This window comes from Pipistrellus hanaki (assembly GCF_964339955.1).
Source record: "Pipistrellus hanaki genome assembly, chromosome: 1".
In the NCBI taxonomy this organism is placed as follows: Eukaryota; Metazoa; Chordata; class Mammalia; order Chiroptera; family Vespertilionidae; genus Pipistrellus; species Pipistrellus hanaki.
The window spans coordinates 135,736,557-135,757,368 of record NC_140503.1 but is presented as its reverse complement, the minus strand read 5'-3'; the positions used below and the strand labels follow the sequence as shown (position 1 = coordinate 135,757,368).

At 44.3% G+C, this 20,812-nt stretch overlaps 1 protein-coding gene across 1 annotated transcript; it reads right to left on the bottom strand.

The window, feature by feature from the left end:
• Window positions 1-9,019: 9,019 nt before the first annotated feature.
• Window positions 9,020-18,046, bottom strand: KLF6 (KLF transcription factor 6). The gene is made up of 4 exons (XM_084885574.1): window positions 17,654-18,046; window positions 14,338-14,914; window positions 12,513-12,636; window positions 9,020-12,074 (listed from the first exon to the last, which is right to left on the bottom strand). Exons 1-4 carry the CDS (start codon window positions 17,753-17,755, stop codon window positions 12,023-12,025), a joined length of 855 nt encoding a protein of 284 aa, XP_084741700.1. The 5' UTR covers window positions 17,756-18,046; the 3' UTR covers window positions 9,020-12,022.
• Window positions 18,047-20,812: the final 2,766 nt, after the last annotated feature.

Genomic DNA, 20,812 nt, shown 5'->3' with positions numbered 1-20,812 from the left:
ATTAAGGCCAGTTGAATATTAAGCATCATGACATGCATTTCCCATAACCTAGGATAGTTAGTTGGGAAGAAGAGAGCTGCTTTTATGGCCAATGCTGCAGTCCCGATTTCTGTCTGCCATTTTTTTTTAGGATAACTTGTTGGAGCTGGATGGCAAAGTACAGGCTATTCAATGAGCAGTTAAAGGCTGTGGTCAGAGCTATAGCAGCATCTGAAAGTGCTGTTTTGGACTTCCTTGAATTGTTCCTATATCTCTAAGTCCTTTGGACCCTCCTAACAATTTTACTAGAGTGTTTTGAAATGATGTCTCTTATTTCACAAAGAAGTTACAGCAATAATCTGAATCTGAGCAAGCTCTGATGCACATCACCTACCTTGGTTCCAGGTTCCAGGCTAAGCTCCTTCCTTGTATTATTTCACATACTAACAATAGCTTAGCATGTTGGCTGTTCTCCACCCAATGTGATGATGAGAAGCTGAAGCAGAGGAAGGTAGGGAAGTGGCAACAGCATAATAGTTGAGCACAATTCTGGTAGCCAAAGGTGTTTTTCATGCTTAATTCCTGAGTCCTGCACCTTAGGAATGTTGGGAGACAGGCATTTCTGCCACAGGAAGTGGGACTGCCAGGCCTGAGGCATTGAGCCAGCAGTGGACAGTGGACATGGGTGGATGGTTGAACATGGCAGGGGACTAGGCATTCAGGCTCTGACGCCTTTTATTTGGTGCTGTGACATTTTCCTGTGACTGGTCACAGACATCAATTGAATGGAAAAGAGTCGTTAAAAGGAATGAGGGTATGTGAGAAAAGCTTCAATGCAAGGGACTAGAGACAAAAAGAAGCTGCCTCTCAGTCATTTGGAGAAAAGAGGACTGAGGTCTCCTGGTACCAAGGGTGCTATCTGGATGTTCACGTAAGTCTCCTGTTTAATACTTGCAACAGCCATCTGCAGGGATCCCATCACATAGACAAGAACTGACTCAGGGCTTCAGCAACTGTCCCCGCTTATACAGTGGCACGAGGGAGGGATGTGAGCCTATTTTCTGTCTCAGGCACTCACTGAATCATGTTACCTTTAACTGGAAAATGACTGTACGCTCTCTGTAATGCCTGCCTAGAACGAGTACATGATGAGCAGTGACAGCTCAATCACCCATTTGACCTTGAAGAAAAAGACTCCACTCTGATTTAATGTGATAAAACCAACATCAAATGACTTTGAGTAAAACACAGGGAAAGGCAGCAGGTTGTGAGAAGGCAGACATTTAACTAGTCACCTGGGACACCTCCCCCTCTACAACCCCCACCCCCAGTTTACTCCTCATGTGCAAAAGAATGACATTCAGAATTGAAAGGACTTTGTATTTGTAATGTGTCAAAACACTTGGTTATTTAACTTTAATGACAAGCACAGAATGTGCTTTCATAAAGTTTCACTTTCATTCCTACTCTGGCCACCTTCCCTCCTCCTTCCACCCCCAGAAGCTCTGCTCAGAGTCATGTAGCCCTTTCTGGAGCATTCAATGCATTTGTAGGAGGGAAAGGCCTTTTAATTAGCACAAAGTTGAAAGAAAGACAACTCACATGGGTTGTGTGAGTTGCTTATGATGTACTATTCAGAACCCAGTTGACAAGTGTACGGGTTTCCCTAATCATCTTCCTCTGATTTTCAAATACTTCTTCTTAGGGCACTTTTCAATCTAAGGTGAAAGGGCAATAGAAAAGAATAAAACACAAAATGAAAATTCAGCCTTCCTCATGCTTGTCAGGCAAAAGATGTGCCTGAGACGTCTATATTTTGGATCAATAAGTTGTGGGTTTTATTTAGAGATTGTCCCTAGAATCAAGAGACCCCTGCTGTTGGCACAAGGAGTGAAGGGGTGACAAGCAGAATCATTAGCTCATCCACTCATGAAACACCCATGCCAGGAGCTGAGCAGGCTGAGATACAAAACTCTATTACACAACTGCTGGTCCCAAGGGACTGCTTCTCCAGGAAGCCAGAGAGAAAGATGAAGAAGCCCAGAGAAAAGGCAGGTGACCCAGACTGAGAAAGAGTAGAGCAGGACGCTTCTGGAAGGACTATGGAACCCTCTCCCAGGCACCTCCATCTATTTCGCAAATGCATTGCCCCTGGGAGGGATGTGCCAGGCATCCCTTCTCCATGGTTTAACCACCTTATAACAGAAATGAAAACAAATTCATTTGTATGCTCAGATCCATCCTGAGCATTTGGTGGTGGAAACCCCAGCACTGATGCAGAAGTAAGGACTCTTCTGCCAGTTATTCCTCAGGCAGAATCCCTGACAGCCAGGATATGCTCTGCAGCCAGGAAGGATAACCCGGGTGACACGTGATGGGATCTACAATAATCAACATTAGCCAGAGGGACAATGAGGGTGGTGGTGAAGGAGCGGTGAGTATACACAGAATGTGTACATTTATCATTGTCAAAACTCGGAAGCAGTTGCAAGCACTGACTTGAAACACACAACATGATCTGTGACCAAAGGCCAGACACACACAAGTTTTGCTTTAAAACAACTTGCTCGCTAGCCATTCATTACAAGTGAGAAATAAAAGCACAAATATCTCACACTGAATATCAAATAAGGCAAATTGCAAACAAAAGACAGGAGCTCAAAGCAGGAGACTTTTGTGGCTGGTGAGGCCAGGGAGGCTGGCATGGCCAGAGAGGCTGGTGGGAAAAGTCAGAATATATGCTAAATCTTGAAGACAAGGGTTCAGATTCACATATTATTGCTTCTTTAGTAGCCTGCTAGACTCAGCAGGGCACCCATCACCTTGTTGACGCTCACTCACTACTGAGTGAATGAATGAATAAATGATTTTTGCTCTCAGACCCCATGACTGGCTCACACAGAGCTCTGCCAAGGGCAGGTTGGGAAGGAGAATGTGAGCATGACCAGGAGACAGTGGAACACAGATGTACTTCTGCTACACTTAACACAGGTGCACCTACTGTAGGGTCAAGTTCAAGTAATAAGAAGGCTACATGACCTATTATTGCTAGTAGAAAGAGATAGGCTGGCTTGTATTCCTGCTTTGTGCTGACTGTGTCAGTTAATTGACTTAATCTCAGGTTTGTTCCCTGCAAAATGAGATGATAATGGCTGCTCTGCCCACCACCGGCTGTCTGAGGACCAAATGAGAGGCATCCTTATCACCCCTTCATAGACTTTATCACTCAGGATGATTGCCTGCCTCAGAATCTATGTGAGCACGTATTTTTTTTATAAGAAAATGGCCAGTGAGACCATTTTACAAAAAATAAAATAAAGGAAAATAAAGAATAAAACAACAGCAACACACACACACACACACACACATACACACACACACCACCACCACCACCACCACCACCACCACCACCACCACCACCAGCACTACTACCACCCCCACCACCACCACCAAAAAAACTCTATATAAATGTGTGACATTTTATTTTCACTCAGGACAACAAAGGCAGGGAATACATGTTCATGGGAGCTATGCACATAAGAACCAGGGTGGTGCAAATAATAAACAAGCAAGCAAACATCAGTTAATTGAAGATTAAACAAAATAAAGATAATGAAATAAGCCAACAAGAATATGTGAATGTAAGAATAGGGAATTTAATTGCATAGAGTGTATATCCAATGGAAGTGGCATACAGGCCAATGCTTTGTGATGTGTGAGATATTCCCTATACATAATCCATTTCATCTGAAAGAATGTCATAAATTAAGTTTGTCATTCCTGGGGACCATAGTGAGACATCTGTCCAGTGGTAGCTTTAGCTCAGTCCACTGGATTCAGGAGAACTGGACCAGTATCTGAATGTATGGCCACTAATGAAAATGTCAGTAACAATTGGGACTTTCAAGTTCTTTGTCATTTGTCAGATACACTGTAAATTCAACTCTTTGAATCTGTTGGTCAATTCAGTTCTGCCACTGGTCAGTGTGTTCATGGCTTTTGACAGGAAATGTTTTACTCAAAGTCTTGCAGAACTTCCTTCCTGCAAGATTTCAGCAGCACAGCCAGTGTTGCGAGAGGAAACGACTTTATTGATCATAAAAATTCAGCATAAAAGTTTCAGCTTGCCCTTCACTCAATTTACTGGAAAATTATGTTGTGGAAAATAATGAGTGAATGTTTCCTAACCCTATTTTTTTTTAATAATTGCTTTTAAAAAATTCAATGGGAAGACCAAGAATTCTTTTCCTGTTCTTTGTGGAGAAATAAATATCCAGCACACAATGAAATAATGACCAACTACTGATCCCTCCGTACCTTATCTCTGATCTTACAACAATCCCAAAAGGATTCTCATTGTCCCACCTTGGGTATGAGAAAAACAACATTCAAGGAATTGGAATTAGTGAATCTTCTATTCTTAAGTTCCATGTGGGAAGGCTCCTCTGGACATAATACTTAAATGCCCTGTCAAATATAATGTTATAATAGAATTCCCCTTTAACAAGCAGTATCTCTGAGATTGTGTTCCCATCAAACATTTCCAAGGGAACTCACAGTTTAAAGAAAGGGCTGCAGGATGCTTGGGCAACAATGTTCTCTTGTTCTTGTTCAGTTGTCTGGCCACCAGGAGCCACACCAGCTGGTCACTAGAATATGGACATTTTTAAAAGGAACATTCAGAGTTACCTAACTGCAGGAAGTGCAGGGGTGGGTCATGATTGATCCAGGGAGAGCCAGAAGTTGCTGGCACTCCTTCCTCTCTTAAACTTCAGAAACATTTCTCGTCAGAAGGGCACTGGAACCCATAGTTCCCATTGTTGCATCCTGTTGACATACTCAAAATTTGAGTGTGTGGCGGCTATTCTACTCAGCAAAGCTCCAGTAGCCCTTTCTGCTGCACCTCTGCCCAGACTATCGAGGACTGAGGGATGCTGCTGGGGACAAACTCAGAAATGCTGGACTTTCAGAGTCCTCTTGCCCCATGAGTCCTCTCTGCTGTTACCCGGCCTCCATATTCCAACAGAGTATAAGGACAGATGGATATTTAAAACTGAAACATCATTGTCTGGCCAGTGTGGCTCAGTGGTTCAGTGTTGGCCTGTGAACCAGGTCAGTGCACACACCCAGGTTTTGGCTTGATCCCCAGTGAAGGGTGTGCAGGAGGCAGGTATCCATGATTCTCTCTCATCATTGATGTTTCTATCTCTCTCTCCCTTTCCTTTCTTCTCTGAAATCAATAAAATATACATTAAAAAATAAAATCTGTAGCAAACACTATTTTTTAAAAAAATGCTTTCAATAATTTATATATCTCAGTTTTGCCCAAAGGCAATTTTATCTTGAAGAGTTAATTTTTTTTTTTTTTTTTTTACAGTTTACATATACATAGGTCTCATGGTGAGCAGCAGGCTTGCTCTGACTTTTGAGCTTGTGAATACATGACCTATTTTGGGAAGGATGGTATATCACATGAGTGAAGATGGGGGGTGAAAGCGGAGAAGTTTTTACATTCATTCCCATGTGAAAGGCGCAGTAGGGCACACTTTACTGCCATCTTACCTGTCTCATATGCTTTCATCTCCTCACCAACACGAGGAGGAAAATGACACCAGGCAATGCCCCCTGCTTTTACACTGAGCTAATTGATAATGCCAGCGCATGTCATTACCTACCTTGCACATCTGGAGGAAAGTCTTGCACAACTCAAATGAAATGTGGTAATGTGAAACTTAAGCAATGGAGGGGAACAGAGCTATGCTGAGCCAGTAAATGCAAGTCATAGATAAATGTGCTTGGGCATCTTGCAAAAAAGAAAAGCTGATATGTGGCGTGGCACACAGTAATTTATTATCTAAGCAGATAAATCTTTTAAATAGTCACTAATTGTTTGTTCATGGCAGCTTTGAATTGGGGGTTCTTCACTTAAGGAACAATCCTGGGTCATGTGGTGTGGTTTTTTGTTTTGTTTTGTTTTTGGCATGGGTTATGTACAGGGAAGTCAGTACAAAGCTATTTGGAGGGGGACTCGGTGACTAAGGGCATGTTGGTTGTATCTATCTGTTATTGAAAATTCTTTGGTAACTGCTCAGCCCAGTATGGTTCCTATCAGGACATGTGGTACCCAGATTCCTTCTCCTCTTTGTCTCTTTCCATTCACAGTTGTTTAGAGGATCCTCATTAAAATTACTTAGAGGGAATGAGAACATGTTATAAAATAAATCTAGTTAAATACACTTTGTTGTATTGCCTCATTTGGGTGATGCATGACCCTAATTTTCCTCTCTTTGTGTCTTAACTACGTACATTAGGTGATGCTTGCCAATTAATGCAGGATGTCACATCCCCAATTGTGTTCTCTATCTTCTTAAACATTAAAAATAAATACATGCCATCTGTCTCATATCTTGAAAGCAATTCAAAATGGTTACTTTGTTTGTTCAGAATTACAGCGCAGTTTATAGCTTTAGTGCTTCTGAATTGTAAGAAAGTTGTCTCCATTTCATAAATGTAACTTCATTTTAAGGTGAATTCGACAGGCTCTTGTGGGAGCCTGGGTGAGACAGAAAGCCGAGTTCAGTGGTGATTAAAACCTTGGTCTTTTGCCATTTGAGAGCCCTGGATTGGATGCTTGCCTGCGACTAAGTGATCTAGGGAAAGCAGCTTCACTTTCTGAAGCTTCAATATTCCTCATATGTGAAATGGGAATGATACCTACCGTGTGGCATTCCACACACACACACACACACACACACACACACACACACATATATATATACACACACACACACACACACACACACACCATGCTCACACAGATATGACATATTGCCTTACCCAGTTCCTGGTTAAGGCACAAGAAGTAGTAGATATCATCATCTTCATTATCACCCAATTTGGGGAGAGGAAGAATGTAGTTGGGGAAGGAGGGTTGTTAAAAAATAGCTCATGGTGCCATACGGTTAGGACCTAAGAAAGGAGTTACATATGAAAGCTATGTTCTTTCTCCACAGCCAACCACAATACAAAGGTAAACAACTTGACTCTAGTCCCCACCCCCACTGTTTGTGCACACAGGTGTGTGGACTAAGATTGCGGCGGGGGGGGGGGGGGGGTATGGAATATGACAGACTTGGATCTGCAATGGCTATAATGGCACTTTTAAAAGAGGTCTTTTATTTGTTTGTTTATTTTTTAAATAAAATGATGGCATGCTAAAAAGCACCAAAAGCCTGAATAACTTAACTATAATTAAAGGGGCAAAGGGCAATCTGAGAACTTTCTGTTTCCATTCTAAGTCAGAGAAATCCTCTCAACAATCCTTTCTACTGTAGCACATGAGAAAGCTTTCTAGATCTGAGCTGAGTATCTGTAGATGGTGAACCTATAATTTCAAGTCCACCCTATTCTCACAGACCACAGAATTGTAGTGCTATATATAATAAAATGCTATATGCATGTGACCTAGCTCAAAATATTTCAGCAATAAGAAAGTGGAAGTCCATTGTAGATCAGCAAATTGTCCAATAGCACACAGCAACTAGTTAGAACGGGAACATTTCCTGTCTTTGAGCTGGGTTTCAAAAAATTTGTTAAGCAGACTGAAATTTTTTATACTTCTATAAATATGCTGGATTTACAGCCGATTCCTTGCACAACAGTTCTCCTAACAGCCTTATTTGAACATAACTGAGCTGTTCGGCATAGTCTGCACATGACAAAGTGGTCAAGTCTTACCAGTAGCCGAGAATGCATTATCAAGCCTTTATTTAGCCATACAGTCAGGGCAATCCAACTATTAGTCATCCTGACATGTGTTTCAGAACACAACACACCCAGGAGTCCTGGCCAAATTTTCATCAGCTTCCTCCACCCTCCCACGCCACAACACCTCCCGAATGGCTGATATTTTTACTGCAGTTCTAGAAAGCCACTTAACATTGGGCATTCTTTTAAAAATTCCCCTCCCCAATCATAAAATTAAAATCAACTAGTGGAAAGCCTGCACATCTAGCAAAGCAAAGATCTGCTATGAAGAGAAGTCATGAGCACTTAAGCAACCAAAATGTGAGAACTTCTTCAAAGGAAGAACATCAAGAAGCTTTCCCATGGAAATTTCCACCATCCTATAGCCCCTTCTGGAAAGCACACATTGCTTTTACCTATCACTAGGATAAGCTTATTATGGCCTGAAAATTTTTTATACTTCTATAAATATGCTGGATTTACAGCCGATTCCTTGCACAACAGTTCTCCTAACAGCCTTATTTGAACATAACTGAGCTGTTCAACTTGCAGATAAACTGATGCTACTGACACAGTAAAACTGGAACGGAGATCTAAGGCTACTTACATGAAACCCTTATAAAAATCCAAAAGTGGACTATTTATTTTCAAACTCTACATTGAATGTGTTCCATTAACCTTTAAAAAAAAAGATGCAAAATTATCTGATCATGTAAACAACCTCTTACTTTATACCCCGTCTTACTGGTCTACCAGAGAAGGCAGGGGTTGTGGAAGGGAGGGTTATAGAAGCTAGGGCAGCTTTGGGGCCTGCTGTCCCTCCTGTCATATTTGCCTTCGTCTGTGACAATTCCGCCAGGTGTGTGGGCCAGGTCAGAGAAGGCTGGCCCTGACCTAACTGCTTAACTGGCATAGAGCTGCTGGAGCACAAGAAAGGGAAAGGGAGCATTCAAGTTTGTCATTGTGCAGATGCCTCTGCAGTGTATTCCCCAGGCTTTAGTGACAGGGAGATAAAACGCAGGAGCAAATGTTTTCCTACTGTGCCCCAAAGCCTAAGCCTGGAGGTTGCTTTAAGGGAATTGGTGCATTTCAGGGAGCAACATTAGGCTGTTTTTTTGCACACTAGCTCCCAGGTCAGGCTGTGAAGCTGGAAGGAAGGGACTAGGCTGGAAAGAGGCTTTCAGAGTTGCCCAAGGGACATTTCCCAAGGTTGACTAATAGAACAGGAATTTGTTTCATCCCTCCCCTCCTTCCCAGTCCCGCCCCTCTGAAAAACCAAGCAGAGTCATGGAGATCCTGATAAGAATTCTTTTATGTTATTCCAATAAAAAATACATTCATACAGAAATATAACAATCTTGCAAAAAACAATTTCAAATAAAATCTTGTAAAACAAAATTTTACAAAAATCTTACAAAGATTCTTTAGATAACAGGGTGCTTCAAAAAAAAGAAATTTCACTAATAGAAATTTTTTTTTAATGTCAAGCAAAAAGTTTCTGCTTGATTGAGGCTCAGTTATCACCTGAACAGAATATAATTCTTTATGTACTTGCTTATTATGAAAATTACAGGCATTGATATACACGGCACCCAGCCCCACCCAATCAGACAACTCCATGGTGTTTCATAAGTGAGACAAGCCAGTGCAAGTTGTGTGGGTTTTTTTTTTTTTTTTCCTTTTTGTCTTTTGTTTACCTTCTTACTTAATGGAATTGTTATGGCTAGGCGCACAGCAGGGCCAAAAAAGGAGTTTTCCAAAATCCAGCAAATCAAATGCCTGGATTTTGAATTGCCAAAAGTGCATTTTCCCCTTAGCAAAATGAAATGAGTTCTTTAGGTAAGTGTACTCATCTGCCCAGATAAAAAAAAACAAAACAGTTATTTGAGCTTTCATCATTGCTCATTTCCAGGAAGATCAAACAAAATACCAGCCCAGCCAGACTCACATGTGTATATATATGTATATATATATATATATATTAAAAAAAAGATCCACACCCACAAGCCAGCAGCTGGATGAAATATCAGCTGTCCACACTGTGGTGTGCCAATTCAGGGAAATTATTCATTGGAAAAATGGGAAGAATTTATGTGCTAAAAAAAAAAAAAAAAAAAAATTCATCTGCATAAAAAGTGTTCTAAAAAAATCCCTGTAATTAGCTGACTCTTAGATCGTCTAATAAGGCCGAAATTAAAAATCAAAACCATAGCGTGTCTGAGACCAACTTGTGGGCTAGTATTCCGTTAATGCCAATTTTGAATGGCCAACAGTACCCTGTTCCAGACCTGCCAGTAAGATGAGCAAAGTCAGCAGTCTGGAACGGAGACCTTGCCAAGAGTCTGTAGCAAATCATTAAATTAAAGATAAAGCCTTTATAAAAGTTATAGTTTTCATTTTTACCTCCTTTATGGCCATTTTGAAATATTTCTTCACAGGCTGTGAAATTTTCTAGCTAAACATCTAATTTCTCCTTAAAAAAATATTTATATATTATATATATATATGTATATATATATATATATATATATATATATATACACACACACAAACATATACATACTCTACACACAAATATACATACACAAGAATTCTGCCCACTTTTAAAAAATTAATATACTTTCTGTATTACCAACAAATAGCTAGATAGGTATGTGAAACTTGTGCCTTTTAAGCAAATACATTAACATTGTTTTTTTTTTTATACTTCTGTATCTTTAATATGCGTGAAAACATTACATATTAAATACAGCCGGTGTGTGATTTATACAATTGTTGTGCAAAGTCTATACGAAAAGTCTCTTGGTGGCAGAAATGGTCAGGTTTTTCAATTATCATGTGTTTTCCATTTTAACACTGATGGTCAAGTTATGTAAAATATTGAGTAAATACTGACTTGTTTGGGGGGGGGGGGGGTTCATCTCTCTATTTGTCTTTGTGAAGGAGGACTTTAGAGATTTTTTTTCTGTATTTTACATTGATACAGTACAATGCCAGGTGAAAAAAGAGCCTTAATAAAGCATGCATCACCCATACCCCTGTATGAGACCCCCACATAAGGGGCCACTTGCATAAGGCACCATTATTAAGATCTACAGTGCATTAACAGCTAGAAAACCAGAAATTAGTCCTCAAGGCATAAATAAGAGAAACATAGCTGCATGAGAAAACACTTTCTAAGCTTTAGTGGTTTTATCCACCCAACTGAGAAAATTTTAGGTTTCTGAGTCTAATGTACCATTAGACCAGGAGTTCCCTGCCCTCGCATCCTTGACACCCAGTGGGTGTCCAATGTCTTGAAGGGCATCACTGAATTTCCAAAAAGGTCATCCAATTCAGAATCATTTTAAAAAAAAAACAATCCTATGCTGCACGCCACCTTTCTGGAAGGGGAGTGTTACAAAAATCGAAGGGGAGAGAAATTGTGTATTGCCAGGCCCAAATGGCTAGGGATCACTGATTTCACCAAATTGTATCTTAGCTGCTCAGTAACTGGAATCGAAATTGCAGTTCTGATTTAAAAATGGAAAAGCAGAAAATTCCCTAGACCATGCATTACTTTTGTCTTATAAGGAAAGGTTACCATTGTGTTATATTTGTAAATACACAGCTTATACAAAGGGTAACAAATGAGCTGTTGTAGCCAGTAGAACAAGCTACTTGACACATTGCACGTTTTGTAGCTGCACCACCAGACGCCAATGTTCCTCTCACACAGGAGGGCTCCCCCTCCCACATACACTCACCACACAGGGTTCTGACCACTCACACTCCGCCCTCCATGTTTTCCCTTCTTTTTTCTTTTTTTTTTTTTTCTTTTTTCTTTTTCCTAAGGCGCAGACACCCCCCACCCCCTAAAGAAATGATTGGTGGTCATCTCATCTCATGGTTTACCTGTCACACAACAAAACATTCAAACGATATTTTTTTCTGTCTCTTGCAGTCTTGCTACTGCACAAGAAAGACTCTGCCTCATCACACAGTCCTAATAGATCCTCCACATACAGTCAACCCAACCATTAACATTCTCAGTGCACATGCTCACGGCAAAGGCTTAGGGACCACTCAGAAGATAGGTACAGTGGCGAGTCCAGGCCACCCAAACACCACACACCACAGGCGCTCTGGCGCTTCTGACATGACTTCTTTCGCCTTCGAAAGACCTTCCAAGGAGAGGTCCTGGAGGCAACTGGGTGGGGTGCAAAATGGCATGCTTTGGCTGGAACACGCACCCTCCTTCCATGGCCGTCTCTCAGCCTGGAAGCCGTTTTAGCCGCAGGATTCACACTCTGCTCCCTCAGAGGTGCCTCTTCATGTGCAGGGCCAGGTGGTCGGACCTGGAGAAACACCTGCAGGACCAATCAGCATCAGAGAGGTTAGATCTCCAGTCCTTGCCAGATTACAGATCTCCCACCCTGTACACCCCCTACCTAGCCCTTTTCAAAGGGAAGCTGGCAATCCACCGAATCATCACAATTTATTTTCAGGGTTAGGAAATTCCAACTGCTAGAAATATACATTAAGGTGTCCATTCAGCTAGCTCTTTGAAGCACATTACTGCCCAGTCTTGGAATTCAAAACCTACTGAAGGCCTACTTCAGTAGAAATGAAATCACTCTGGTTTTGCACACCCAGGACACAGAGCATCCTAATTTGGACAATAGGCATGGGAGAGACTTGTCCTAGGACAATACAGAACAGGAAAACATCTGCCTTCCTCCAGGTTTAACATATGCCTACGCCAATAGGGGGATGGCATTCCCGAACCCGGCGCTTCAAGCACATACCTGTCACAGTGAGAACATTTAAAAGGCTTGGCACCAGTGTGCTTTCTGAAGTGTCTGGTTAACTCATCGCTTCTTGCAAAACGCCACTCACAACCTTCCCATGAGCATCTGTAAGGCTTTTCTCCTGGGAAGAGAGCACAAGACAAGCATGCCATGACTTCACTGTCCAGTGAGGGAAGGGGCCCTGCTACAACTCCACATGGGGAAAGTCAACTCATTAGCAAGCGCCAGGCCTGGTGGCCTGGGGAACTCCTCAATTAGGAGCAGCAGCTGGCGCTCAGAAGGTAACACCCAGGAGCTCTTTCCTGACCTAGCCTCAGGCCTGCAAGGGCTGTGGAAGCGACCCAGAGCCCACGTGACTGTAGTCAGTTAATATGTAAGAAAGACGATTACTCAGACTGAAGAAATACTTTGGAGGTGATGTGTCAGCCCACTGGACCCACAGCCTCTGAGGGCAGGGTTTTATTGCTTTCTCCATGGAAACGGTTTCTCCCAAGTACTTATTTTGCTCCTTACTCACTTCCCTGTGGAATGAGCTTTGTTGTTTCCTCCGAGAAACTACATTTCTGCAGAACTGAAGTCATGAGTTTCTGGGAAACCCCATCTAGGGCCAACAGAGAACTTTTTCTAAATGACAATGAAATAATCAAGTCCACTCTGTTCCTTGGACAGATTATAAATATGAATTCACCAAAAAGTGCTACCTGAGGACAGTAAATATTTGGCCAAAACCAGTCCCAGAGAATGCTGTTGGGACAAATCGCAACTGGGTCCTAATCCCCCTCGGTCATGACCATTTTGGGAACCCTGGCGGAGGGCTCAGCCATTTCCTCTCATCACTGATAGGGTGAGAGCTTGAGTGACTTGATCTCTAAGGTCCCTTCTAGCTCGAACATTTCTGTGACTCATCACCAGTTACCCTAGAGACTACAATAGTAATTTTAAATGGAACTTTCATCTAGGTCGCTGTATGTCTTTTTTTGTTGTTATTGTTAATCTTCACCTGAGGATATTTTCCCATTGATTTTTAGAGAGTGGGAGGGAGGGGGAAGAAAGACCAAGAGAAACATTGATGCAAAAGAGACACATCGATTGGTTGCCTCCAGCACGTGCCCTGACCAGGGCCAGGGATAGAGCCTGTAACCATAGCCCTTGCCTGGAATTGAATCCAGAACGCTTCGATTCCCAGCTCCACTGAGCCAAACTAGCTAGGGCTAGGTTGTGGAATTTCATTAAAAAACTTTTTTTTTTTTTTAATTTGTGGTTTTTAAAATTGGTATCAGAAAACAAAAGCTGCATGATCCACAGAGAAATTCCCAGTAAGCACCCTCTGATCAAAACTGCTACCAGAGCTTATGGTCAAGTTCAATTCCCACACTGTCAACACAAGCGTGATCCATGCTGTCCAGCCACCCTCTCTCCTGATCGTTGAGTTTCATTAAAAAAAAAGAAAGAAAGAAAGAAAGAAAGAAAGAAAGAAAGAAAGAAAGAAAGAAAGAAAGAAAACCAGAGGCAACTCCATGTAACACTATCTCCATGGGTCCTGATAACCGGGAGGATTGGAGTGGGTAGGGGTTGGGTGGAGATGGAGAACGTGATTTACCTCTTGTCTGTTTACTCTGAAAGTGTCAACCATTCATCGGCACATGTCCAGTCTTTCACCTCCTACTCTGTCTTTCCCAGAGACCCAACTCTTTAGGGAAAGAGTGAGGTGAGGATGTGTCTGCTCTGACAGCCTTCTGCGGAGCCCGGCCCCCTCCCAGGGCTGGTGCGATTCAGTGGCGCCCGCCAGCGGCCCACCTCCCGGGTCGCAGGAGGGACTGACCTGTGTGAGTGCGCTGATGTGCTTTCAAGTGGGAGCTTTTGGTGTAAACTTTTCTGCAGCCATTAAAGTGGCATCGATGCACCCTCCTCCGGCCGTCTGGGGAGGCATCCCCACTGCTGCCCTTGTCACCTGGCTTCCCTGAAGTCCCACCGCGTATCTTCCCCGGAGGGTGCGGCTCCCCGGGTGCACAGCCCCACAGGTGAGAAGGGTCTCTGCTCAGTTCTGGGGAGGAAGGAGGCGTGGAGGTGACCGAGGAGCTCAGGTTCCCAGAGTTGACCAGCACTTCGCCGATGGGGTCAGAGGTAAACTTGGAGGTGGGTGAGAGTTCCTCGGAACTGTCCGATGACTCGCTGCTCACATCCGAGTTCAAGCTGTTGGTCTCCAGGTTGTAGCCAAAGCTGGGGCTGCTGAGAGCATCCTCCGGGGCGCTGGAGGAAACCTTCGCTTCTGGGTCTTCCTTTTTCTCTCGAGCCAGAATAATTTTGGTCCACAGATCCTCCTGGCTGTCGAATTTGATTTCAGAGGCTGACACATAGCAGGGTTCACTCTGGAGATAGCGTTCCAGCTCCAGGCAGGTCTATGGGAAAGGAACCGCAAGAAGGCACGTGATTATGACAACCGAAAATGGAACCAAAAGCATATTTCCAAAATACATGCAGGGATGAAGGGCAAACAGACTGTGGCCATGTCACTATAAGAATCGTGTCTTTAGGAGAGCAAGAGGAAAGCTGTTTCTAGGAATGGGGATGGATTCAGAAGAAATCACCCTGTTGGACCAAAGGCCACGGTGACTGAAGGTCACTGAGCCAGTTTTTGTTATAGTTACCAGTGTTGACATTTCTAATGAGTTTCTGTAAACCACACAAAGAAAACCAGCCTCAGACACACACCCCCAACAGGTTTAGCCAGATTATCTGACAGTCTCGGGAGCCGTGTGCAATTAAGAGGAACCCAGCCATCCTCCTTTCTCAAGCACAAGATAGAAAGGCTGCACTGCACACACAATGCAATGTGCTCTGACATTGCATGTGTCTCCCTTTGCAGACACAGCTGACAGCACAGGGCCACACTCAGTGAGCAGACGCAGCAAGCTGATGATGGTCTATAGTCAAGGACATCAATGGAGCTGCACAGAAACCACCCATTTCCTGCTTAGCCCAGACCTCGTAGGCTTTCAAAGAATGCCATTCCCAAGTGCAGGGCCCTGGGTACACACAACTTTAATGACTTCCACAGTGGTCAGAGAAAAACAAGAGCTTCTACAAGGGAGTGGAGAAATCATTCCAGATTGGCCATCTGCTATTGTAAAGGATGCAGGAGGGGAAATTCCTCCCGGCCCTGCTGGGAGTGCCACAATGGACAAGAACTTTATCTACTGGCCAAGAGTACAACTGTATGAGTCATCACTCTATTTCTTTCACGCAATGCCAGAGGAGACTTCCTTTTGAAATTCTGACCAGCAGCCAAAAAAGGACCCGGTTCAGATATTCATGCAGTGTGTCATGGACAGAGTGCCCCCTCCCCAGACCCACAACCAACCTTTCAAGAAGCTACAACTGCCGAGAGACCAGCATCCCCTCTCCCCACCATCTCAAACTTTCTAGCCACTGGAAAAGAAAAATGGTAGGAAACATTTTAGGATTACATTGTATCTGCCTTTCTCTTCACTAGGATCAATTGCCTGGATGGCCATATAAGGTTGTCAATACGACAGCAATTCTACAGATTTCAGTTTCTACAGCCGGCTTTGCCCTTTTTAACAAATCATGGTCAGGACTAGCTAAGCTATCTATCCAAAGATAGATACACTGCATTTCATCCCTCGCTCATGCTTGCTTTCTTAGCAATGTGCCTGCTATCATAATATAGCACAAACCCTTCCCCCTCCCCACAGAATCTTCATGGAGCAAGCATGAGCAAGCAAAGGGGAAAAAAAACAACCATTGTTTTCTCTTTACCCCTAAAATTGTATATCTAGGTTACAAAGGCAGGCCAGAGTGTTCAGAGGAGAGATGGCTATTTTATGGATGTTCCAAAGAAAAACAAAAGCACGTTTACTGAGATCTTATTAAATTTTGTCATCTGGCTAATTTAAAATCTCCATTACGCTGATGAGCACTGGGGACCAGAGCAAAGCTCTCAGAGAGTTTAAAAGCCTCTGAAGGGGAAGGAGAGCTCAGCCTGGCTTGGGGCCCAAATCCCAAATGCCCGAAGGAAACTACTTAGATCAATTTCAATCATGTCCTAGGGAGCAGCTTCTTAAGGCGGAAAAGGGGGCAGGGGGGAGGAAGGCAGGACAGGACTGAGAACAATTAAGCAGGCATTAGAGGGTTGCCACACTGCATTTCATCCCTCTTAAAGCTTTCGAGGCTTTGAAATCCACAGAATATATTTGTACTTTGTGACAAAAGCCAACATTATAGCAGGGCAGAGAGACAGCCCCTTCTATCTTTTAAAAAACAATGTGACAAGTGTCAGAATCTCTCTCCCTTCAGGCAATACTAACGAATTAGAAAGGGGAAAAAATTAAGTTTCAGATTTGTCCAATGCCAAAAATGCTAGTTTCACTAGAAAAAAAAAATGCCGGAAACTGAGGCTCTTCTTCCCAAACTCAGACTAGAAGGGCTCATTGTCATATGACTGATAAGTCACTGATTGTGCAAACGTTCTTTCTTTCCTTTTTTTTTTTTTTTTCCTTCCAAAAGAAGTAGGTAAGAAAAACAAGGCAGATGGAGGTAAATGTTAAGGATGCCAAAGAAGCAATGGCCTGGTAGAGAAAAAGAGCTGGTGGGTGCTTTGCTAGTGAAATTTCCAATTGAAAAAAACAAACACGAAACTGTCTAAGTACGAAGACCAAAAAGGAAAACAAAAACAAATATCTTTGACAAAAATACCCTTGGCTTCCACGCAAGTTCAAATGACAAATTCCAGCTGTGGAGCCTGGAGCTGGTACAAGCACCAAACTTCTGCCAGGGGCTCCTGTCGTGAGATCAGGCGGTGGAGCTGGGTCTGCCCTCCCGTTCAGAAGCCCCAGAAACGGGCTAAAAACACTGGGAGCAAGGAAGCACTGCTGCGCTCCTCGCAAATGACAACTCCGCTCCAAGCTGGAAAAAGCTCGTTTAAAGTGCCTCCCGCACCGGAGACAGCAGGAGTATGTTTTAAAAATAATTGTTTTAATTTTTAAAAAATGTTTACCCAAATCATTAAAAAAAATAAAAATAAAAAACAGCGCACCTCCAACCACACACCGTCCTGTCCGTGCGTGCATGCACCCTCCGTGGCGCACCCGGGTACCTGGCACACAATTCCTATTTACCTGTTGCCAATATTCCTCCAGGGAGGGCAGCGCCGAGAAGTACCCGGTCTCATGCACAATCTGGAGTTCCTGGAAGATGCTGCACATTGGGAGTACATCCATGTCGGTTTGGAAAAGACAGTCCCCGCTGCTGTGGTACCAACACGGAGGTGTGCGGTCTGGAGTCAGGAGCGCCGCGGCCGTGCCTGTAGCGCAGGGAAAGTTTCATGCAAACTCAGTGCACAACAGCCAGGCGCCGCGGGTTCAGATCCTGCCGGAGTCCAGAGACGCGCTCGCGAGCCCACACAATATTTGCAAACACCGGACTGACTGCAAACGTAACCCCTGCAAAACTTCCCTATTCAAACCTCCGCTGCCAGCTCCCCCTCCTCCTCGCCTGGCTCCCCCCACTCCCTCCCCCCACGTGACTCGCCGGGCCCGCCCCACGCACCGCCCAATCACGCCGCGCCCGTCCCGGGGGCTGCGCGCCGATGATGTCAGCTGCGGCCAATGGCGGGCGCCCGTTCAGCGCGGCCCCGCCTGGCGTGACCGAGCCTCTCTCTCACGGGCCTTGCCATTGGCCAAATTCGAACTTCGAGCGCGTCTGATTGGACACGGGCCTCGCAGGCTATTTTTAGCAGGGTATTTAAGGCGCAGGCAGCCGCTCGCCGGAGGAGTCGGCGCTGGGAGGTGCGCTGCCGTGCGGCTCAGTGCGCCCGCGGCCGGGCCGGGGGAGCTGGTCCCCTCGTTGTCCCCGTCCAGCCCCTGCCGCCGGCCGGTTAACGGTCACCAGGTCCTCGCCCCTCAGGGCTGGGCCGGGTCAGCCGGGCCGGTCACTCGGGGCACCGTCCCTGGTTCCGTCACCCGGTTCCCGTCCCCTGTCTGACTCCGAGCAGCTTGGGGTGCCACGGCCAGGCTGAAGAGGAGGACAGTGAGGGTCCCCGTCACCGGCTCCTCACTGTCCTCCTCTTCCCTGGTCTCCCAGTCCGCCCTGCTCCAACCTGGGGGTAGCTCTGCCTCCCTCCGCCGCTCGGCTCCAGCCTCTCTGTTCTGCCTTAGGTCCCTCCTCCTCCCAACTCGGGGTGCCCTGCCCCCTGTCACCCTCCGCCCCCTTTGTCCCCCGCCACCCTTCTCTGTGCACTTTTCCTGTCTCTAGGACGGGAAGGTGGAGAAGGGGGGTGAGCGGGATGGGGAAGGGCGCGCGGACCGCGGGGATACCTGGTGCGGGTCTGAGAGGGACCCGGCAGGGCACCTGCGCGCCCGGGACCCGCTGGACCCGCGTAGGAGGGTCAGGGGGGCCTGGAAGGTCCGCGGCGCGTCTACTAGCTCTTGGGGGGTTCACGTTAGGATTCAGTGGGAACAAATTTTGCCTTTAAAAATGAAACTCCCAGTCACCTTCTCAGGAGGGTGGGGAACTATGGTGGCATCTGCACCAGGTGTGAGCGAGTTAGAAATGTCATTTCCAGGGACCCCCTAACCTACAGAATCAGAAGCTGGGGGTGGAGGGGGGTGGAGGGGGGTGGGGGGGAGTGTCCCAGCCATCCTGTTTGAATCCCCACCCCCAAGTGAATCTCTTGCCCAGTGAAGTCTGGGAACCAGAGATCTGTAACTTAAAACATCCTTGTTACCTGCAAAGCAGCAGCCCTTGTCCTAAGATGCCCAGTCAACTTCTAATGGGGAGAATCTGTGTGGCTTGTGGGCTGCAGTTTCAGCAGCACCAGGGTTAGCAGCGAGGCCTCTCCCCACGGAAAACGTAAACAGCTGAAGCTGACATTCAGTGTATGTGTGTGTCTACTAAAATAAAATGTTCGTTTCAAAAAAAAAAAAAAAAGCCAAGACCACGAAGAATGCACATTTTAAATTCAAAATGGAAAACTGAATTATAGCTACTGACTGCTTTCATTTTTATCTCAAAATAGTTAAATGACCATCTTTTTAAAGAAACTGTGTTTTGTTTTTTTTAATGGAGGATGTCAGAGAGTTTTGAGAAGATTTTGTATGTAAGATTGCAGCAGACTAGAACAGAGAATTGGCCTGTATATAGGAGCCTGTCAGATTCTAGACAAGGGACCTTTGTGAATCCAAGGGTAGGATTAGGACTGTACCTGTTACATTGAGTTTAGGAAGACAATCCAAAAGAAATTGATAAAAATGATCATTGGTCTGTGTTCATGTTAGTCTACACAGAAACAACGAACATGACTGGGCCTCCATGAGTGAGGCATGCACCCTGAGATGGTTTGGTCCTGAACCGTCCACAGATTGAGCCAAACGCTGGTGACCAGCAGGGTATTTGGGTTATGGTTTCAAGAGTGTGGTTATATTAGGAATAGGGTTTCTCAGCTATTAGTAACAAACACCAGAGGAAGAACAAAACAAAAAAAACAAAAAACAAAAAAAACCCCACAGTGTCTGTACCAGTGAAGGCCAGCATCCTGGACCTTTTGGAGGAGAGTGAGGGGAAGGGGGAGAATGTTCCCTAAGTAAGACGCCATGATGGCTCTCAGTGCAATGCAAGAGGTTTCAAGGTTAGGTTATCCTTTCAGATTATTACTCGTTTTAATAGTTTTCTTTATCTACATTCATTTAGAATGTAAATTTGTCCTTGTCTCTTACACTCACTGACCAGTACTTAGAAGGTTGTGTAGTTTCTTTAAAATAGCAAACCTAGAACAAACTTCCAGTTATAAAATAAATGGCAGGGTGCAACATGATGACCATAGCTAACAATGTTGTTCGATAAATAGGAAAATTATTAAAGTAAATCATAAGAGTTCATCATGAAGAAAATATCTTTTATTGTCTATATGTGAGCTGAACCTATTGTGCTAATCATCTCACAATATATGAAAATCAAGCCACCATGCTGTACACACTCTGTAAACTTACACAGAGGTGTATGTTAACCATTTCTCAATAAAACTGGAAAAAAATAGCGAACGTCATTGAACATAATACAGATACACTCAAAATGGTAATTCTCAGAAGAAAAGGTGTAAGAATAGGTTTGTACAATAAGCTGAATTTCAAAGAGAATAAATTTTATGACTTGCTGTTGCATCCATTACCCATTCAATACATATTTTTGACTGGGGTATTTGGGATTCATACATTCACAAAACAGGTGTAAGTCCCAGTGGTGGAGGGAGGTAAAAGACTGTAGAGGTCTTAAGGGCATGA